Source organism: Acomys russatus, chromosome 11, assembly GCF_903995435.1.
Source record: "Acomys russatus chromosome 11, mAcoRus1.1, whole genome shotgun sequence".
In the NCBI taxonomy this organism is placed as follows: Eukaryota; Metazoa; Chordata; class Mammalia; order Rodentia; family Muridae; genus Acomys; species Acomys russatus.
In genome coordinates, this window is record NC_067147.1 from 53553382 (window position 1) to 53572602 (window position 19221).

Below are 19221 nucleotides of genomic sequence, written 5' to 3' on the forward strand. Positions count from 1 at the left end.
ACTGCTTGTCTTTATGGCAGATAGTTAACGGTCAGCTTGTGTCTTAGCAAAACCTGCTCATAGGGTGAAATGAGGTGATTATTTGACACAGCTCTTGACCAAGTCAGCTATGTAGTAGGTACCCAAGTACTGGACCTATAACGTGGCTCCCCTGTCTCCCCACCCCACCATCAGGAAGACAAATCTTGTCATTCAAGGTTGAGGTAAAGCCAGGTTAGTGGGTGCTGGTAGAGGATGGCTTCAGGGCTCTTAGCAGGCTTCCCTGCTCATGCGTGTGTATGTGTGCATGTGTGTGCATGTGTGTGCATGTATCTAGTCCTGGGGCCAGCCTGAGGAGGAAAAACAAACTGAACTGTGAGTCTTGGGGAGCTGTCTGATGTCCAGATGAAATGGGCTAGTCCTCAACTATCCCCGGTCGTATAGTAGAAACACCGAGAAACAAAATTACACATCCAGCAAATTCCACAGTGGCCAGAGCACTCCACTCCTCTGGGGCCTCCTGGGCCCAGTTCTCCGTCCATCCGCACAATATCTGTACTCAGGCAGGGGGGCGTGTCTCTTGTTTGCTTATCCTCGAGGATGTCAGATGGAGCTGAGATCCCCATCACCATGGTGACCCCTCACCTTCAGCATCCATCAGGTGCAGAACACCTCTGGGTCCAGGAATCTCTGTGGGACTACGCTCCCCTGCGACCCATGACCCAGATGCTGGGATGTCTTGACAAGACGGAGTATAGACTCAAGCTCCTGTCTCTGAGGTGTCACCATCTTTGGTCTCCCTTGGCCCTTGAGGCATGGGTTGGATTTCTGTTTGTAGAGAACACCTGAGTCTACTACAGCAAACACACCTATAGCCTGGCAGGCACCAGACCTCCTAAAGCAGCCCCAGCGTTCTCAGAGGAAGAGCCAGTGTGTGTGTGTCGGGGGATCGTGGCCTGGCCTACACTACATGTGCTCCTACCCGTGCGCTTCTACCTGACCCTTTTTCTTTAGGTACACACATGGCTGACTCCTCACTTGTCCAGTTCCCCATCACCTTTGTGGCCTCCCTTGGGCCCCATTTCATCCTGCACTTTTGATATCCTTACGCTGATTTTATTTTTATAAATCTCATTCACACAATAGCTATTATTTCTTATGTGGTACTCACAGCCGACAGGCCATCTGCTGCCCTAGGGGAAGGCTCCTGTCCTGAGTCCTTGTCACCTCTCAGACCATATGTCTGGGTTCAAGAGGGAGTGGGAGTGGGTTTTAGCCCTAACTTGCTGGGCATGAAGAGTGGCCACGGGGGCTAGGCTCACGCTCACTGCTACACTGTGCACCATCCACAGTAGAGGGCAAGGCAACTGAGTCAGACTCCTGACTAAAATACAAGCCATGGCCTGAGGCACAACTGGCTTTGTCTGCCTGGCAGACAGGAGGAAGTTCTTCCTGCCGGGATGGATGCTGCCTACCCCAGCACTCTGTAGCAGGTCACTGTACCCATAGGTAAGGACAGGTTCCATGGCAGCTGGCATATGCTGGGCAGCTCTCCCCTCTCCCTGCCTGAGTTGGTCTCTGCCAGAGACGGGGGTAGGTACTAGAGCCCTTGGAGCTGAGCCAGGGGCTACAACAAAGCTGTGCCCTGGGCAGTTTCCACCTCTGCTGTGGTCCTCTGATCTAACCAACCAAGAGAAGGAGGGAATGGAACTTTCATGTTAAGTGGCAGCAGACAGTCCCGGTGTGGAGCAAGGCTGTATGGATGGTGCCCTGGCAGGGTCAAACATAGGTAGTCTCCATGCGGGGCAGCTTCACCTGGGCAACAGTAGAACCCAAGGTCTCCAGACTCAGGCTGGGCACTGGTGCATCTCAAGGGTGGGTGTGGGCACTGAGGATAGGGGAGCAGAGAGAAGCCAGAGCCATGGGGGAAGGAACACGACATTTATTGAACTCTGATGGGTGCAGATGAACTTTCTGGCAAGTTCTTGTTCTTAGCCATTTTGGAAGACACCTGGGGGCCACAAGTGCCCCCTCCCCGAGATTTCCCAGTGAAGCCAGGGTCCCACCCCACCCTCTGGCACTCCACCCTGCTCCTTAGATACCCCCCCCAAGTCCCTCCTCTTCCAGACACTACCTGCAGGTTGCAAGAAAAGTACCTCTGATCCCTGCGTACAACCTAGGGTAGAAATGAGTCAGTAGACTGGGTGAGAGGGGAGGGTCTGAGACCAGGGGACAGCAGGACAGAGGAAGTGCTGTTAAAGCATCAAACCAACTTTTAAACAGATAGTCACATGGATACTGAGGAATAAATCTCTGAAACATCACATTTGAGAATACGTTGAGCAGTAAAGTAAAGGGCTGCATGCCAATGCGTGGAGGCTACACTAACACGCACGTACAGGGCCTGAGGGGGCAGGCACGCACTATCATGTTTGTAAAGAAAACACTCTATTCATATCTGCAAGGAAGGACAGGCAGTCTGTACAGTGTGCCAGCTGGTGAGGCTGCGGGCTAGAGCCATCCGAAGTGTGGAATGGAGGATCTTGGGTAGGTTAGAGTGCACCCATCCCGGTGACCTCAGACGTCAGCCTGGAACAGACAAAGGCACAAGAGACACATCATGGATTTCTTATGAGGTGAGATGGCGATGAGACGGTAGGGCGAGGGCACCTCTCCATTTACAGGGGACGAGCTACTCCAGCTCACCGTTCAGTAGCCATGAGCGTTGGACCCACAACACGATAGCAGGCGAGAGCCTGTCAGGTCAGGTCTGTGGAGCTTTACCTATGCCTGTGCCTGCCACTCAACCTTGCTGAGAGAGCTCCGGTCTTTCCAGGCTGGAGCATTGGGCCAGAGCCTAATACCTCTGTGAGGGATCCAGACTTTTAAGCAGAGGCTCACTTCATGACTGTCACAGAAAAAGCTGTAACATGGGTGGGGACCCTGGACAGCTTCAGAAGGGTTGCTTAGGGGACTTGGGGGCAGGTGAGGCAGGAGCTAGGCATTTCCCTGAGTCCTCCTCCAACTTACTACAAGTCTGCCAGCACCCCTTGCCTGAGGCAGATGGGCACAGCCTGAATACAGGCTTGGAAGAGGGGAATAAGAAAATATGGGTGCCTCTCCTCATAGCGTTCTAGCTTCTTGTTAGCAAATGGAGTGGCCCATGTCTCTCTGGAGGCTGTGTCCACCAGACCTCTCTCCACACGCCTGAACTTTTACTGTATCAGCCAGGGTGTGGGGCTGCACAGCCATAGCTAGCTAAGAATCACTCACCTAGCATTGATGAGATACTGGGCAAGGCTGATGTTGGCTGGGGTCCCTGTGATGGTAATCTGGCGCTCTGATGATCCTTCAGTGGCATTGGCGATTTTGATCTGAGCTCCTGACATCTGTCGGATTTCATTGATTTTGGTGCCTTGGCGTCCGATTATGCAGCCTATAAGCTAGAAGAAATGATGGTGGAATCTCTTAGAGACGAGCCCAGCACATGACTTTCGAGGCATCTGAGAGAGCACTGTGGGAACACCTGAGGGGATAGGCAGGAAGCACGGCCTATGAACGCAGTGCTCTGGAAGAAAAAGGCATGGCGGAAATCCTGAGCTCAGTCCCTGGGACAATGTAGAGAGGTCCTGGCTTTGTCCATTGACAGTCTTAGAGCCTCTACTTCGTGTCCCTCTGGGAAAAGTCCACACAAGAGACATGGCCACTCCCTAACTGGCTTCCTCTACATGGTCAGGAGTGAGCCAAAGACAGAGCATGCGGACTGAGTGGGGAATCCCACAGCAGCTCTGGCCTCGCTCGGGTCAGGGCCTTTTGGTGCCAGCATCACACACACTAAGGAGCGCCTGAAGGCCATTGCTGCTGGAACCTGTCTTTTGATGAACTTCAATGAAGTTAGGACAAACCCACATGTTTGCTTGGTGAGCTCTGTTTAATGGATGCAGAGACCTGTGGCCAAGGTAGTCATCAGGAGAGAGGACCATTTCTAAGGCAGCTCAGGGACAAGAATGTCCTCCATCCTGGAGGTCAAGATCTTTTTTTTCTCTGGCAACAGCTGCAGCTGGGTATGTACATTGGGTGCCCCAGGAAAGACTACAGAGGAACCAGATAATATCCCTCAACTTTCATCACTGATTAAACAGAATTCCTATATGCACACACAGGCACTGAGTGCTCTGGAGTAAGAAGAGACACTGGCTGGACAGGCATCAAGAGCCTGGTCTGCAGAGCAGCCACCACAGGCCCAATGGTTCTGTGGGACCTGGCTGACTGGACATCAGGCTGAGAACTAGAAACAAGCCATTCTCGTGCAGTGAGATGTCAGGCAGAAGGCTGGGCTGGACCTGAAGGCAGGGGGAGAATCTCCTTCAAGCCCGCACAGTGGGCAACAGTGCACCTGGGCAAGATGGGGTAGTAAGTGACTAGCTCTTGTCCCGAAGAGGTGAGGCCTGACGGGTATGTGCTCTGCTCTGCTCACCATTAAGGCAGGCTGCTGGCTCCCTGCTGCACTCACTGAGCTGTGGCAATTAATCTTCATGAACAAAGGGAAATCTCTCCCTCAGCTAAAACCTGAGCTCTTCTTCAGTGTCTCCTTATATCTCTGGGCCTCACTCTCAAGTCCCGCCCACTACTCTTCTCTTTGGGTTCTGCCCTTGGCCTGCCTCTGCCACTCATGCCTATGTCAGGTGTTCCAAGAGTGCTTGGCCCTGTGGTAGAGGAGGGCTTCCTAACCTGCACACAGCCATGGCTCAACTTACCTAGCTGTCTGTGTTCCTGTCCTTCTGGCAGAAAAGCTATGGGGTTCTTCTATGACCAAGGCTAGGTCAGGCAAGGCAGCCCCTGGGCAGGAGCATGGCTCCTGTGCTGAGGGAGAATATGTGGCTACACATCTCTGAAGCGGTCATTATCCAGGAGGGTATCCATGGAGGATGCCGCCTTCCACCATCTCTCTCCCTCCCTGCACTCCTCCTGGCTGCTCCAGGATCAGCTCTTCTTTTTGGTGTCACACTCAGGTGTGGGTGGCACTTGTCAACCCTCAGCACAGACCCTGCTGCACTGTTGAATTCATTCCTCTCCAGCAGGCATGGGGTGGGGGTGGGGAGCTGGACCTCTCCTGGCAGCTACTCTCAAAAGATATGGACTCTCCTTCCCTGGCCAGCCTGCTTGCACCCACTGACGCAGAGACTGCCCTCGCTGCTCCAGCCCCTGCTGAGCCTGGGAGGACTAAAAGCACTGACAGAGCCCTTGAGACCAACAGCTTCTGGTGTCTCCAAGGCATGACAAATTACAAACTGAGGCACACTAGAGTAAGTAGTCCAGACAACCTGTGACATCCAACCAACTTCATGCCCCAGAGACTCTCAAACTTCCAGGGTGGGTCATATCACTCCAAGACCTTCCTGGAGGGTCCCCAAGCTGCTGCTGTTGCCACAGACCCCCCCCCCCCCCCGCCTAGTCCTGACTTCTGACTTGCGCTGATGTTCCTGCTTCTTTCTTGTCTGCATCTTTCATGGGCATTGTATCAGTTTAAGGTGGGACAGGAAGGAGGGAAAAGACTCAACTCTGGGGTCCAGGATTGAGGGTATCACTGGAACAGTTTTTTGTTTTGGGTGTGGGTGTGGGCGCGCGCGCGCACGCGCGCGCGAGAGAGAGGGCAGGAGGGTGCTGGGCATACTCACATCATTGGGAATGGTGAGCTCATGAGTGCTGGCCGGGGGGCTGGCATCCAGACCTGGGCACACCAAGGGAACACGGTTAGGCTGGAAGGAAAACAGTTCATCGCCATAGCCAGACATGGTGCATATTTCCTCGGGCTGGCTGAAGTGAACATCAGCACAGCCCAGGAGCTCAGGGCCAGGCCCAGATGGAACCCAACACCTGGAGTTCCAACTTCTCCCAAGGGGAAAAAGAAAGCCCACACCTTGCATACACAGCCTGGCAGGGCCTGAGTTAAAAAGAGAGCAGCCAACACACCTCAGGCCTTCACAAGGCAGCTGGGGCACAGGCAACGCTGGTCACAGTGACATTTAACACTTGTCCCTCTGTTCAGGGAGACTTGTGGGTGCTGTGCCCCAACTTTGCTCCATGCTGAGATCTCACATAGGTTCTGCTACAGGTTGCCAGAGGTGGCCAAACACTCATTGTTTGTTCTGCTTCTGACACAATTCTGTCCATGCTTAGCCCAAGGTTCTCTCATCTTGGCAAGTCTCAGCTATGTCACCAGAGTCCATGTGCTAAATCTCTCCAGCCTCAGTGGAAGGTGCAGTGGCTACATCCTGGGGACGGCATGTGCTCCGTACAAAAGACAGCTCAGGTCTGCAAGTTCTAAAGCTGATCTCTTGCCCCCAGACTCCCTGCATAGGACTGCTGGGTCCAGCCTCAGGCTCTGTCCAGGACACCATAGCTCTGCCCACTCGGTACGAATGCCCCAGAACCCAGGTCGCCTCCTCACTTTGTTCTTATTTACTGGTCCTGCCTCTGCACTAGCCCTTCAGGACTGTGTCCATACAGCCACAGGACCCAGGATCTTCCCCCCAAACAACCTCAGGGAGCCCTCCTTCTCGCTGTACCCCTCACCCTCCCAGCCTTGCTCCTCCCTCTGGCTCTCTGGGTGGGCCTCCTGACAGTCTTGTCTAACATGGTCACTGGCTCCTGCCAGAGTGTGACCCCAAGGGCCAGAGCCCAGCAGTCAGGCCCAGGCGGAAATGCTGAATGAAGCTGCCCATCCTGACTATTGTCTTGCTTATACTGGGGTTGCTACCCCTTATTTTTTTTTAATAGTAGTTTAAATACAGTTAATTATTTGACTAGGAACCTAGACACGTTCCAGAAGCAGGGACGTGTCACATGCCATTTGAAAGGCTTCCCTAGGGTCTTGGAGTGCTGGACAGGAGTTCCTGGGGCAGCAGGCACATCTGTCGGACTTGACATTTGACTGCGCAAAGAACAAGAGTCCTTTTTTCTGGGACACCAAAGTTGTTAAGAGCCTGTCTGCTTGACATCCCTACTCAGGCCAAGGCTTCAACGACAGCTGCATTTCACCGTGCAGCTCATGGCTGCCTCAGCACACACCCTTCCCACGGCTGCCATGCGAGTGCATGCCCACATGCACATGTGCTCGTGTTGTAGGTCTCCAGGGCCACGGTCAAGTTGCCACATAGCAGCATGGTGTGACGCCATTTCTGGGGCTTCGGTGTTGGCGGTGTGTACCCACAGTGGCCCACAGGTCTAAAGCGTATGCTATTTCCCTCATAGGGCCCAGAGAACACACACTTAGCTTCAGCCTATCGCTTTTCCCAAGGCTGGTTCCTCAGTCACCACACCCCAGTCTACACTCGCCCTGCTTTGTCCTGGGAGCAGGCATTTAAATGAAAAACCAGAAGAAGGTGTAGACACACCCAGTCTAGATCCATCTTCCAAGAGTCTGTGCTTTCTCCAGGAAAATCCCTCTTTGAACAGCACACAACGTCCCATGGTCCCCATAGTCACGCTTTTGCTAGAAACCCTACACATTGCACAGCCGGAGAATTAGTAACAACTCAGACAGGCTCTCCTCATGTAGGTGCACACCACCTTAGGCCACCCCACCGCTCACAGGGGTGGCTGCATACTGTGCTTGCTCAGTTCCACCATTCATCAACAATGGAACAGATCCACCACCTGGCTCCTGGGTGGTGCCATGGCTCACTCCATTGTGCCTCCTGGAAACTGTCTATTGCCAGTCAGCCGCCTTGGGAGCTAGACACTCAGCTGTCACGGGTGTGGGTACCCTCGTCCTCTGCACATGTCCCCTGGCCTGCTCCCCCAGTACTGTGGTCTGTTTTACCTGACGACTGGCCCATCAGATTTTGAGCTTCTTCGGAGGAGTGTAAAGGCAGCTTTTCTCCTGGAGAGCAAAGAAGAGAGAGGTTTAATGGTTTGCCCTCAAGGAGAGAAGCAAGGTCCCTTCAACTAGGAAAGCTCAAAATATGATTGGTGCATGCACAGCCGACGTGCACGGCCAGTGTGTTTTCACCGGCCATAGCCGCTGGGTGGCTCTGCTTCTGTGAGGGACACTTGCTGCAGATGCCGGGCCAGGCTGTAGCCAGCCCCTCTGACTGCTTCACCACTGGCCCAAGTGCAGGCTAGCTCTGTCAGTGCTATCCTTAGGCAGGGCTGCAGCAGCTGAGGCTGGGGTCACTCCTCCTGTGAGAAAGCTTGATCCAGGAAATGATGCACTCCAAGCTTGGCCAGGTAGAAGCCTTTGTAGGAAAAGCCACCTGGGGATGGATCGTGAATGACACAGAGCACTGCTCTGCACATCAGACCCTCAAAAGTCAAGACTACGGAAGCCGAGGAGCAGTGAAGTAGCCCACCGTGGGAGGCAGACTGACCCACCCAGCCTCAGCTGTGTGCAGCCCACTGCGTTAACACTGCAAGATGCCACACTCAGAGCTCCGAGAGCGCCTGCGCTACTCAACGCACTGCATAGAGCTCAGAAAGAGAAAGCGCGTCCCCAGGTGAGAAGAGAAGGTCAGAAAAGGGCAGCTGGGTACGTACCGGGGAAAGCGGGGTTGGTCTGTCCGAGGGGAGGAAAGGGGGTTTGCTGCATGGCCAACTGGTGGAGCTTGGTCAACTGCTGGGGGTAGGAGGGACACGAGAGCTAAGAAGGTTATTGTCATCGAGTACAAGTCACACCAAGTTAAAAATGGCAGTAACAGAACTTTGCACAGAGAGGTTCAGAGGGGCCATGCGGACACATGGCAGACAGCGCAGCAGGACGCAAGGACTTGGCCTGGATGGAACGAATGGGCCTGGCTGCCAGCAGCCATGAGCCTGACTGAGTGCTGCCTTCTTTCCCTTACCAGGCTAGTGAGGAGGGGGAGGGACCAGTGGCCCTTGGGTGGGGGGGGGCGGGGACTCTGAGAGGAAGGTCTGAGGGACACAGAGCAGGGCCAGCTGGGCTCCTAAGAGACCAGCAGATTCAGTCTAGCAGACCATCAAACCTTGCTCTGGGTACAGCTTCCTGCTAAGCACCTCTCACCTCCTAGCCTGCAGGCCTCATTTTAACACAAGGCAGTGAGCCTGTGGGGAGCAACTGGTAGAGCCACAAGCCTGCCCTGCGACCACCTTCTTGACTTAGGTTAGGGTGACAGGCGTAAGTGAAAGACGTAGTAGACCCTGAGAACAAGGCTCTCTATGGAGGCAGTCTTGCTACTGCTTACCGCTGTCCCAAAGGCTACATCTCAGCTCCCACCAGCCACTGAGCTTCTCAAGGTACAGCTTGAATATGTGGTTCCTTTGAATCTGCACCTCGCTCTCAAATTAACACAAAGAACATCAGAAAACAAGGGAGAGTAGGTCTAGGTACACTTTGAGCAAATGGTGGATGCTCTGAACCACACTTCCCTTGAGCAAATGGTGGATGCTCTGGACCCCACTTCCCTTGAGGAAATGGTGGATGCTCTGGACCACACTTCCCTTGAGCAAATGGTGGATGCTCTGGACCACACTTCCCTTTTGAGACTGTGGGGCACCGGTACAGAGGGCGTGGGCTTCCCCAGGCCTGGCTGAAGGCATCATGGAATAGGGGCCCATCAGACAGCATACCCGCAGGAAAGGTATTCTTTCTCTTTCAAATGGGTCCTAGCAAGGCTGCATGTTATCAGCTAAGGTTCTGGAATCTGGCCTAGATTCCTGCTGCCTTCATGGTTAGGGTCATAGCTGGCAGAGCTGACAATGACTGAGACAGTGCATATGGGGGGGGCACTGGGACTGGTGAGAGCACCTCAAACAGAATGAGGAGCCTGTGTTGCTGTCATCAGGACCAAGCGACTTGTCTAGCTGCCTTTCAATAGAGCTTTCCTGCATCTAGCCTCCTAGCTGCAAGGTATCCTGTGAAGACCAGGGGTTGCCTCAGCTTGGCCCTTTCTGACTGCCTCTGAGCCAGTGGAGCTGATATTGGCCTACAGGATGGCTTCTGGGGTGCTGACTGGTCAGCCCTTTCCTGCTCCTGTGAGCTGGATGCCATCTCTGAGACAGAACTTTGCCACATGAACCCGAGGCTTTAAGGTATTAGCAGCCGCAGAAAGCCAACTTCCTTGGCCTGCCACTGAGGTACTCCTCCTTTTCCATGTCTGACCCTCTCCCCAGAAAGATGGCAGAAGAATGGGTACACCCTAATGCAACTCTACTCTTCTTGGGGCCAGACTCAGCTCAAAAGTTCCTTGTAGAGGTGGTACATGACCGGCCACAGCAGGGACTGAAAAGAGTACCTCTAATCTCTGCTGTTTTGTGTAGTATCAGCGACTATGCCTAGCCAGACAAAGCTTGGTTTCCACCTGGCTTACATCTGTGTCAATGGGCACACTAAGCCACTAGAGCAGATGTGCTTAGCAAAGGCAGAAGAGCATGACCAGAAGACCCTGTCACCAGGCCACATCTCAAGGACAACACAGTATCTCCAGGTGGGGTGTGAGACCCCACAGGGAAAGGCCTGAGAGACCAAAGACCCTGTCTCCTCCACCTTGGAGCATTGGTGAAGGCAGTGTTTCTGACAGAGACACACCACAGAAAGGTTCCCTAGAAGGTACAGCCCTGTTTAGATCTGCAAGAGGGGCCTTAGAAGAGGTGCTGGGTGTGACTTGTGTAGATGCCACCAGCCTGGAGAGATTTAGCAGCTGCATGCTGCTCACACCCACTGTTTCTATGCTTCTGTGACCATTGCCTGTGACACTGCACATCTGAGGACAGAGCTGCCTTCATCTGCCTGAATCCCTGGAGACTATGGAGCACTGGATGGTTCAAGACGGCAGGGAAACGGAATGTGGAACTGGGTACTTGAGCTAAGTGCCAAGGGAGTGAGCTTGGTGGATTTAATGTGGACCAGACACGAGGAGGCACCAGGCCCAGCTCTCTCACCTGTGAATGACGGCAGTTTGTGGGGTGCTGCCCATACTCCAGCTAAAGTCACTGTGAGTTTTCAAGGGCTTCCGGTTGTCCATAGGCTCTATGGCTCTGTCTTCGGCTGGTCTTATAGGCGCTGCTCACTTACTCAGGGTGGGCTTCAGAAGCCACTGACTAGCAAAGCATAGGCAAACCATGGAACCTATAAAGTTAGCTCCACTCATATCCAGACTCTGATGTTCAGACGCTTTGTAGTTCTGTAACTTTAACCTCTTCCCCATTTCAAAAGATTTTCTTTTATTAAAAAATGTCCACAAAGCAAATAAATGCAGTGATGCCACAGGGACAGGACTAGCTGGGCGTATGCTGGGGTAGTACATGAGAGATGGATCTTAGCCAATGTCCTCTTCTTGGTATGGCTCTGTCCTCATCAGGCTACTTAACCTCTTTGCAACTTACTTTCCACAACTGTTAAAGGATTAAGTGCTGAGAAGTTTTTAACATTTGCTTTTGATAGCTCTGCCATGTAAAAATCAGTTTTGGGGAGCAGTCTGGTTGAACAGCAGAGCTGGAGAGGTAGGGCTGCCCGAACCCTTAGGAACCCAAAAGATCATTAATGAGTTTCAGATGTCAGACACTGAGTTACAGGATTTAGATTTTCACTGCTGATTTTGGTTTTGCTTTGATCTGATTGTTTTTCTAGGCCAGTTCTTCCCTTTTGAATTAAGAAGTAATGTAACTTTAAAAAAATTTTTATAGGAGCTCAGACTTTGAACCTTAAAAATAATTGAACTTTTAAATTGTTGAAAATTTAAAGACTCCAAGACTTAAATATTGTACTGTATTCTATATTATAATATTAACATGAGCTCTTGAGGACAAACAAGAAAGGAAAGGTTATGGCTTATCTGTGATTTTTGTGTGTGTGTGTGTCAAGTTGACAAGGAGTAATTTGTGCTAGTTAGTTTATATTGTCAACTTGACATAACCTAAGGTCATCTGGGAAGAGGGAATCTCAATTGAGAAACTGTCCTGATTAGACTGGCCTGTGGCTATCATATCTGTAAGAGACTGTCTTGATTGACAACTTATGTGGGGCACCACCATCTCTAGGCAGATGAGACCTGTCTATATAAGAAAGCTAGCTGAACATAAGCCAGTAAGTACCATTCTTCCATGGTTTCTACTTTAGTCTCTGTCCTGATTTTCTTCAATGATGGATTGTGAACTGGAAATGTAAGCCAAATAAACCATTTCCTCCAAATTATTGAGGAGGCATATACAGGAGGGAGGGAGGGAAGGAGGGAGGGAGGGAGGGAGGGAGGGAGGGAGCTAGAGAGAGGAAAGAGGCATCAAGCAGACAGGAAAAGAGGCAAGTTGTCACACTGTAGGAAGCTCTATGTCTCATCACTTAAGGGTGCTTGAAAATGCACAACAGACACGTGCTCCTAAGTTCGTGCCTCGGTGCACCATGAGGAAGTGAAGGCAGTGCACACACCACTCAGGGGCAGATGCACCTAGTAATTTGTACTTCATTGCATCTGGGGGAAATAGCTGTGGTGCCTTTTGTCCAAGTTCAAACAGGATCCACTACACAGGCCTATCCAAAGATTCTCTTGAGAGAAGCCAACACTCTATCAATCACTCCCAACTCTGCTCTGTGATTGTATTTTCTTTATGAGACCCTTCCCTGACCAGGGAACAGGCAGCCATTTTCCTTTTTGTTTATTTTTTCCTAAACCTGACTGACACCTTTCCTCTTGTGGAGTTCTTGATATTGGAGTTGTTGGCTGTCATAAAGAACCACTTTGGATGACTCACCATTGGGGACCATTTGTGGATGGCCCCTTCTCTTTGAGGGAGTATAGTAAAAGCTGGTCATGACAGGCCTCCTTACCCTAGTGGCTTCAGACCCTGGACTGTCTAGAGATTAACAATCCAGTCAGGCTTTGTCTGCTGCTCCTTGGACCCAAACTGTACCATGTCCATTATTGTAACCCTACAGTAAATCTTCGTACTTACAAAGATAAATCACTTTATCATTCTCCTTGATGATACCCTAATGATTTTAGGTGCATATTCATTCATACAACGTTTAAAACAACGTAATTTCCTTACAGGGTCTTTAGGGGTCTGGATTTTCACTGCACTTATGATGCTTAGTGTTTCTATCCACTAATACAATGTATCCTTGCTTAGATCTTTTGGTTGGAACTTCCAACAAAGGCAGGGTTTCATTTGGTTGGTTTGGTTTGGTTTTTTTGAGACAGGGTTTCTCTGTGTGGCCCTGGCTGTCCTGGAACTCCCTCTGTAGACCAGATTGGTCTCAAACTCAAGGATCTGTCTGTCTCTGCCTCCAGTGTACTTGGCAACAAGGCAGATTTTTGTTTTGTTTTAGATGTGGTCTCACTTTGTGGCCATAGCTGGCCTGGAACTCACTGTGTAGACCAGGCTGGCCTTGAAGTCACAGAGACCCTCCCACCTCTCCCTGAGTTCTAAAGGCAGGGTTTATCAAAGCCACCCTTCTTTATTGCTTTCAAACTAAGACCCCTGACCTAGGAGTACAATCTGTATGATTCCAAATTCTGAAGTCGGCTTCATGGTCAGGCATGTGGTCCAATTTTGCAAACATTTCCAGGGATTCTCCTGTTGAGCTGGATATGGCATGTGGCATGGCACTCACCTCACGAACCCACACTTGACCTGTCACTTACTGAGGAGACTTCTCGGAAGTGTCAGGCAAACTCTCCGGGTTTCTTGTGGTTGGTCTTTCCCTAGCACCAATCTCTCCACTCTTCAACTCTGGGGCTCTCATGCTTCAGGTGTGTCTCTTGAAAGAAGATAAAGAACCTTGCCCAACTTTATAGTTTACTTATCTGCTTAGCTTTAATATATATTCTGATAGCCTTTGCTTTTTATTATTTAAACTGGAAAATGTGGCTGGAGAGATGACTTGGAGGTTAAGAGCACTGACTGCTCCTCCAGAGGTCCTGAGTTCAATTCCCAGCAACCCCATGGTGGCTCCCAACCATCTATAATGTGATCTGATGCCCTCTTCTGGCCTGCAGGTGTACATGCAGGCAGAGCACTATATACATAATAATAAATCTTTAAAAAACTGGAAAATGTTTAGTTCGTTTATTTCCTGCCATCTTATTCGAAACTTTTTAATTGTCCTGCTTTTCTAAGGATTATTTCTTTTCTTACTTTTCAATTTTTGGATTACTTTCCTCTCACCCACTTTCTTCTCTACCCACCAGTGTTATGAACTCCTTTCCTGTTAGTGGTCACTTTAACTCAACATAGAAATCTAAGTTTTAAATCCCGTCTTTACCCTAGTCACTGCAGTCTAGTGGAATGGCACAGTGACCCACCTAAGGTTTTAATTCTTCTCACCCACACCCTAATCTTATATATGTTTATGTCTTTGTAACCCCCTGGCACCGGGGATCGAATCTGGGCCTTGTGTGTGCTAAGCAAGTACTCCACCACTGCGCTACCTCCTCAGCATATGTGCCATTTTATTTCTGTACATTTAATTCTGTTATGCGATTCTTATCAATGATAAAGCACTAATAACAGCAATACTAGTTTAGTAGATTTGTGTTTCTCGGATGCCTCATATTTTCTTTGCTTGCCATTCCTTCCTACAAGTCCTGAGCTACGTTGTCTTTGCTGAGTGGCATGTATTAGGAGGCTGTTTGCTGTGGTCCTGTTGGTTCTTGCTGGTTTTCTACAAATGGCTGTGCTGAAGTCATTCCTGCGAAGATCCTCCCGAGTCATACTTTTAGGACAATGACACTTTCTGTTACTCTGCCACCATCTTTGGTTGGCAGATTTTGGTGAGATGTCAGCTGTGTTTCCCTGCCTGTCCTGTTATGTTCTTGCTCTTTTCAGTCGTCTCTGGGCTTGACCTTGGCCTTTGGTGGTGTTATGTAGTTTTATTTTGGTATGTCTGTGATGGACTTATTTTTGGTTATCCCTTTGGAACTTGTTGGGATAGCTAACTGTGAGGATTGGTTTCTCTTATTAATTTTAGAGCCCACCCAGGGCACCCCGTTCCTTCCTGCTGTCTTCTGGGCTCTAAGGAGCTGCATATGCTCAGATCCACCCTCCTAAGGGTGCTTTTGTGGGTTTTTAAAATGGAAATAAGTCACCTCAGGAGCTTATGAGGTTGGGGGTGTGCCAGAGCCAAGCCACTGGTCAGTTCAGCAGTGAAAGACCCGCAGGAGACCTGAGGGAGAGGAAGAAAAGGCTGAACTTCAGCTGACAGAAGGCTACCTGGACCCTCAGCTTTGTGAGGCATTCTATAGGTGCTCTGCCTACTAGTAGGTAGAATTAAAAAAAGAAGGAAAGAAAGAAAGAAAAGAAAAGAAAGCCCATTGAGCAGCCTGGTTCCAGGATGAGAACAGAGCCAGGAGGTGTGGTGGCACCTGATGGCCTGCAGTGCATAGCTCTTTCCCTTCTCACAGTCAGTCAGTGGGAAGGGTATCCTCACCCACTCCCCTGAGGTTCTAGAGGGAGGGGAAGCACGGTAGGTAGCCATGCAACACTCTGCAGTGCCTGGGATCACCGCCCTCTGTTCACCATGATGGCATTCTAGCCCAGAAGGCATATCACCTCAACTGCCAGGATGAAGGACATTTCCAGTGTAGCTAGCATCGAGACTACACATCTTCTCACACCTCTACAGTCTCAGCATGTACTAACTAAAGACCAAACATCTTGGCAGGGTAAGAAGTTTTACATCCCCAGGGTCCTTAATGGTTGCTGCAGACGCATCGGAACGCCAGCTCTCCCACTCACTCTCAGTGGTCCTTGTCAAGGGGATCCCTAAAAGCGTCCTCTTGCATGATGTGGGGCTGATGGCCCTGAGGTCCATGTCACAGCTAGTGCAAGGGGCAGTTAGAGCATGAGGTACATACAGTAAGAGCACAGGGCCCAGGTAAGAGGGCAGAGCCATATTCTGTTAGTATCACCATGCTGTTGCTTCCATGTTTGCTTGCTTTCAGTACTCCTTTGAACAACGAGGATGCTAAGTAAGGGAGTCACTTGGTGAGGGTAGCTTTGAAGTTCACTATAGACAGTCCTGACTTAGGATGCTTTTGCGCTTTGGTAGAAACTGTACTGGGTATTTTGATCCTTTTACGAACCAGTAACAGACAAGCCATGTGTCTTATGCTGGGTAGCAGCAATGAGCTGCAGCTTCCGCAATGAGCTGCAGCTTCCGCACAGCGCTTCAGTCTGCAGGGTGAGCCACAGGCATTCAGTGCAGCAGTGCCCACCCGGAATGCTCAGTATGCTAGGGGTAGTCATATATTTTTCAACTTAGGATACTTTTAACTTATAATGGCTTCACGGGGACATGGTTCCATATAAACTGAGACCATTTATGATTTCCTCCAGATAAAACTAATTCCTTCTTGGTGTGATTGCACTGATGCCAAGAAAACAACAGACACAGACAGACGTGAGGGACCAAGTGATCCACCCTATTGCTCACTTGTCTGTCCAGGCTCTGTGTGCCTTCTGCATCACTCCTGTGTCCCAGGGCCACACATGACTGATGCTTATAGGATGCAAAGGTGCCTAGACATTTTCCAAGGAAGGCTACAGAGCAGAGCACTGGATGCAAAAGCCCTATGCTGGAGACTTCAAAGCCGCTGAGCGTAAAGGCACATGCGCACTTCACAAGGCTTCTGAGTACAGAGAATTGTCCTGGACTGTGCTAGCCTGGCCCCTCATGGTTTCTGCACTTCAGGAGTGGAAGCACCCAGAACCTGTAGTAAATCTACGGTGAGTGGCATGCAGGAACCATAGGAGACGGAGGCTTAGCAGGTGAATGACTTCCAAACAAGAGTCACTTTAAAGCTGTGCTTAATATGGAGTCTGGGAAAAGGGCACACTCTTATCTAGGTAAGGAGTATTCAGAACTAAAGATGGAGCTCCCGAGGGCTTCCATGTCTTACTTGCGGGCTTCCATAGTCAGGTAAATAATTAAGTAGATAAATGATAACTACCATGGCAGCGGATGTGAATTTTGTATTCAATTAATATTTTCTAATAGTGATATTTGCATTCTATGAAGTGTAATGCTTTAAAACGACCCTTCCAAGCACTTGGCTTAGATGAAAGTCCTCCTGGTCCTTATTACTCATGCTATTTTATTTTATTTTTTCTTTCATGTGGGCTATCTAAAGTCTTCAGTTTTATATGTGAAGGAAAGGCGTTTAGAAGTTCCACTTTTTGCTCCCAAAGCACATATTCTTGCTATAGAAAACAGAATAACTCCCATAAGAAAAGCCATTTCATGATAAATAGCCAAGGCACTAGCTCATTCTTGCTGTTCTAGCAAGATCCTTAGAACAGGGCAATTTGTCAACAGCCTGAATCTGCTGCTCCCAAGCCTGGAAGCTGATGCTTACGATCAAGGTACTAAAGAGTTCTGTGTCTGGTAAGGGCCCCCCTCATCTTCCAGAATGGCTCCTGAAATGCTATTTCCTCACATGGTGCAACAAAGACTTCCCGGAAGCTCTGTAAAAGCAGTAACCCATTCATGAGGCAGAACTTCAAGGAGCCAACTGCTTCACAGGGACCCTGCTGCCTACTCTTCATGCCTTCGTGATCCGGTCTGAATATGAAGGTGAAAGGGCACACACATCCAAACCACAGCATACGTCAAACCTCATAGTATGTAGGCGGTAACAACGATGGTTGGATCCTAGTTTAAATTAAGCTGAAGCAATCTATGCACCACCCTGTAAGCGATCTTGAGAACTTTATGAGAAAGGAGACAATACCACAGGGACACAGAAACCCATCAGAAAAATCAATCACAGTCTCTCTCTTGCGTGCATGCCCTCACCGATCTGTCAGTCAGGTGGATCTGAAATGGGCTCCACCAACTCCAGTATCTACGACATTGTCTGAGGGACACTGAGAACCTCAGGTCCCTCAGCTATAGAACACCCACAAGGCACACTCCAGTTAGTCCTTGACCTTGGAAATTCTTTTCCATCCCTTCCTGGTCTCCTTCATTTAGTCCTATTACCCACGCACAAAGCTAACCCTTGCCTATAATGAGTACTTAGCTTTGGTGACTGAGGGCAGGATGAGTAGAGCCACAGTGGCATATTCTGGTCAGGGTGACTGTGCTAGGTGGGTGCCTGGTGGCCCACAGCCTCAGGTCTAAGCAGCCTAGGCAGATGTATCTGCTGTGATGATCTGAGAGTGAGATGCTGTGAATTCAGACACAGCTGTCCCAGCCAATCTATAACCAGGAACCATCAAACATAGGCTGTGGGTATGGCCATGCCTGGGTGTGGATTTTCCCACCCGTTGTTTCTCTATTGTTTGTGTGTTGTTTTATCAAAAGTTAAAAAAAAAAAAAAAGCAGCATGTACTTTTCACTATTAGAATTTGCAGGCAACAACAGTGAATCCATATTTCAGACACTTATTTAGTGTTAGTTAATTAAGACCCTCCTATGCCCTGCCTCCAAAAGAATGGCAGGACAACTGGTATCCCTGGAGACAGTGTTAGCTGTGTCTTGGGGCACCACGCAGTGCACGCATGTCTGAGGGGGAGCTGCTGCACCTGGCACATGCTCAAACCAGGTTAAGAAAGTCGTGCAGGCTGGAAAGAGCACTGTGCAGGGGAGTACTTGACTAGCATGCTTGAGAGCCTAGCCTCAATTCCTAACACTACGAGGCTGGACCCCTTTCTCCTCATGCTGCTGTCTCCCTCCCCCCACATCTTCCCCAGCATCTCTACTGCCCCTAAGGAATGACCTTCTCTCATGGCTGCTGCCCATTATCTCTTGGCCCCTACAGGCTCAGTCACCGCCCCTCCAAGTGTCTCCTGATCTTTCTTCTGTACTCAGCTCTCCACTGGAGGTGAGTCAAGAGGCAGACTAAGACCCTCCCCTCTGGTCCCCACAGACTCCCTCAGGAGGCTTTTAGCTCTCCAGTACGGATCATACACTCATACAATTATACCACTAGGAGATGTCTGAATAGACCTAGGCCAAAGGACAGGTGATAGGTCCAGCTAGAGAGGCTTAGGTCTGAGCCCAGGAGTCCACTTCCACATTTGGCATCTTACTAGCTACAGAAGGAGTGAAAGCTGCCCCACTCCACCCCGACCCAACCGCAGGCTCTTAGCACTTAGGCATTTGTACATGGAGAGAATCCATGCTTCAGTTTGGGCAAGTTTGACTCCCCTAGGTACATTTATTGCCCGTTTTTAAGACACCTTAAAGGAATAGTTCTCATAACGTCACCTGACTTAAGTGCCCAGAAAGTGCCTTGCCCATGCTGGCCATAGGTGGTGAGCCACACTCTGCCAAGCCAGCATGTA

General features: G+C 50.2%; 1 protein-coding gene across 8 annotated transcripts in view; it reads right to left on the minus strand.

The window, feature by feature from the left end:
• Positions 1 to 1885: 1885 nt before the first annotated feature.
• Positions 1886 to 19221, minus strand: part of Pcbp3 (poly(rC) binding protein 3) — an 80144-nt gene continuing 62808 nt past the window's right edge. For 2 of the 8 annotated variants that reach the window (XM_051153281.1, XM_051153277.1), the window contains exons 11-15: positions 8518 to 8593; positions 7805 to 7864; positions 5658 to 5710; positions 3253 to 3422; positions 1886 to 2568 (exon numbers count right to left, since the gene is read on the minus strand). In XM_051153281.1, coding sequence (XP_051009238.1) covers positions 2532 to 2568; positions 3253 to 3422; positions 5658 to 5710; positions 7805 to 7864; positions 8518 to 8593 — 396 coding nt within the window. In that variant the 3' untranslated portion in view covers positions 1886 to 2531. Of the gene's footprint in view, positions 2569 to 3252; positions 3423 to 5657; positions 5711 to 7804; positions 7865 to 8517; positions 8597 to 19221 lie in introns of all 8 variants that reach the window. The other 6 variants (XM_051153280.1, XM_051153276.1, XM_051153283.1 and 3 more) reach the window with 3 other exon arrangements.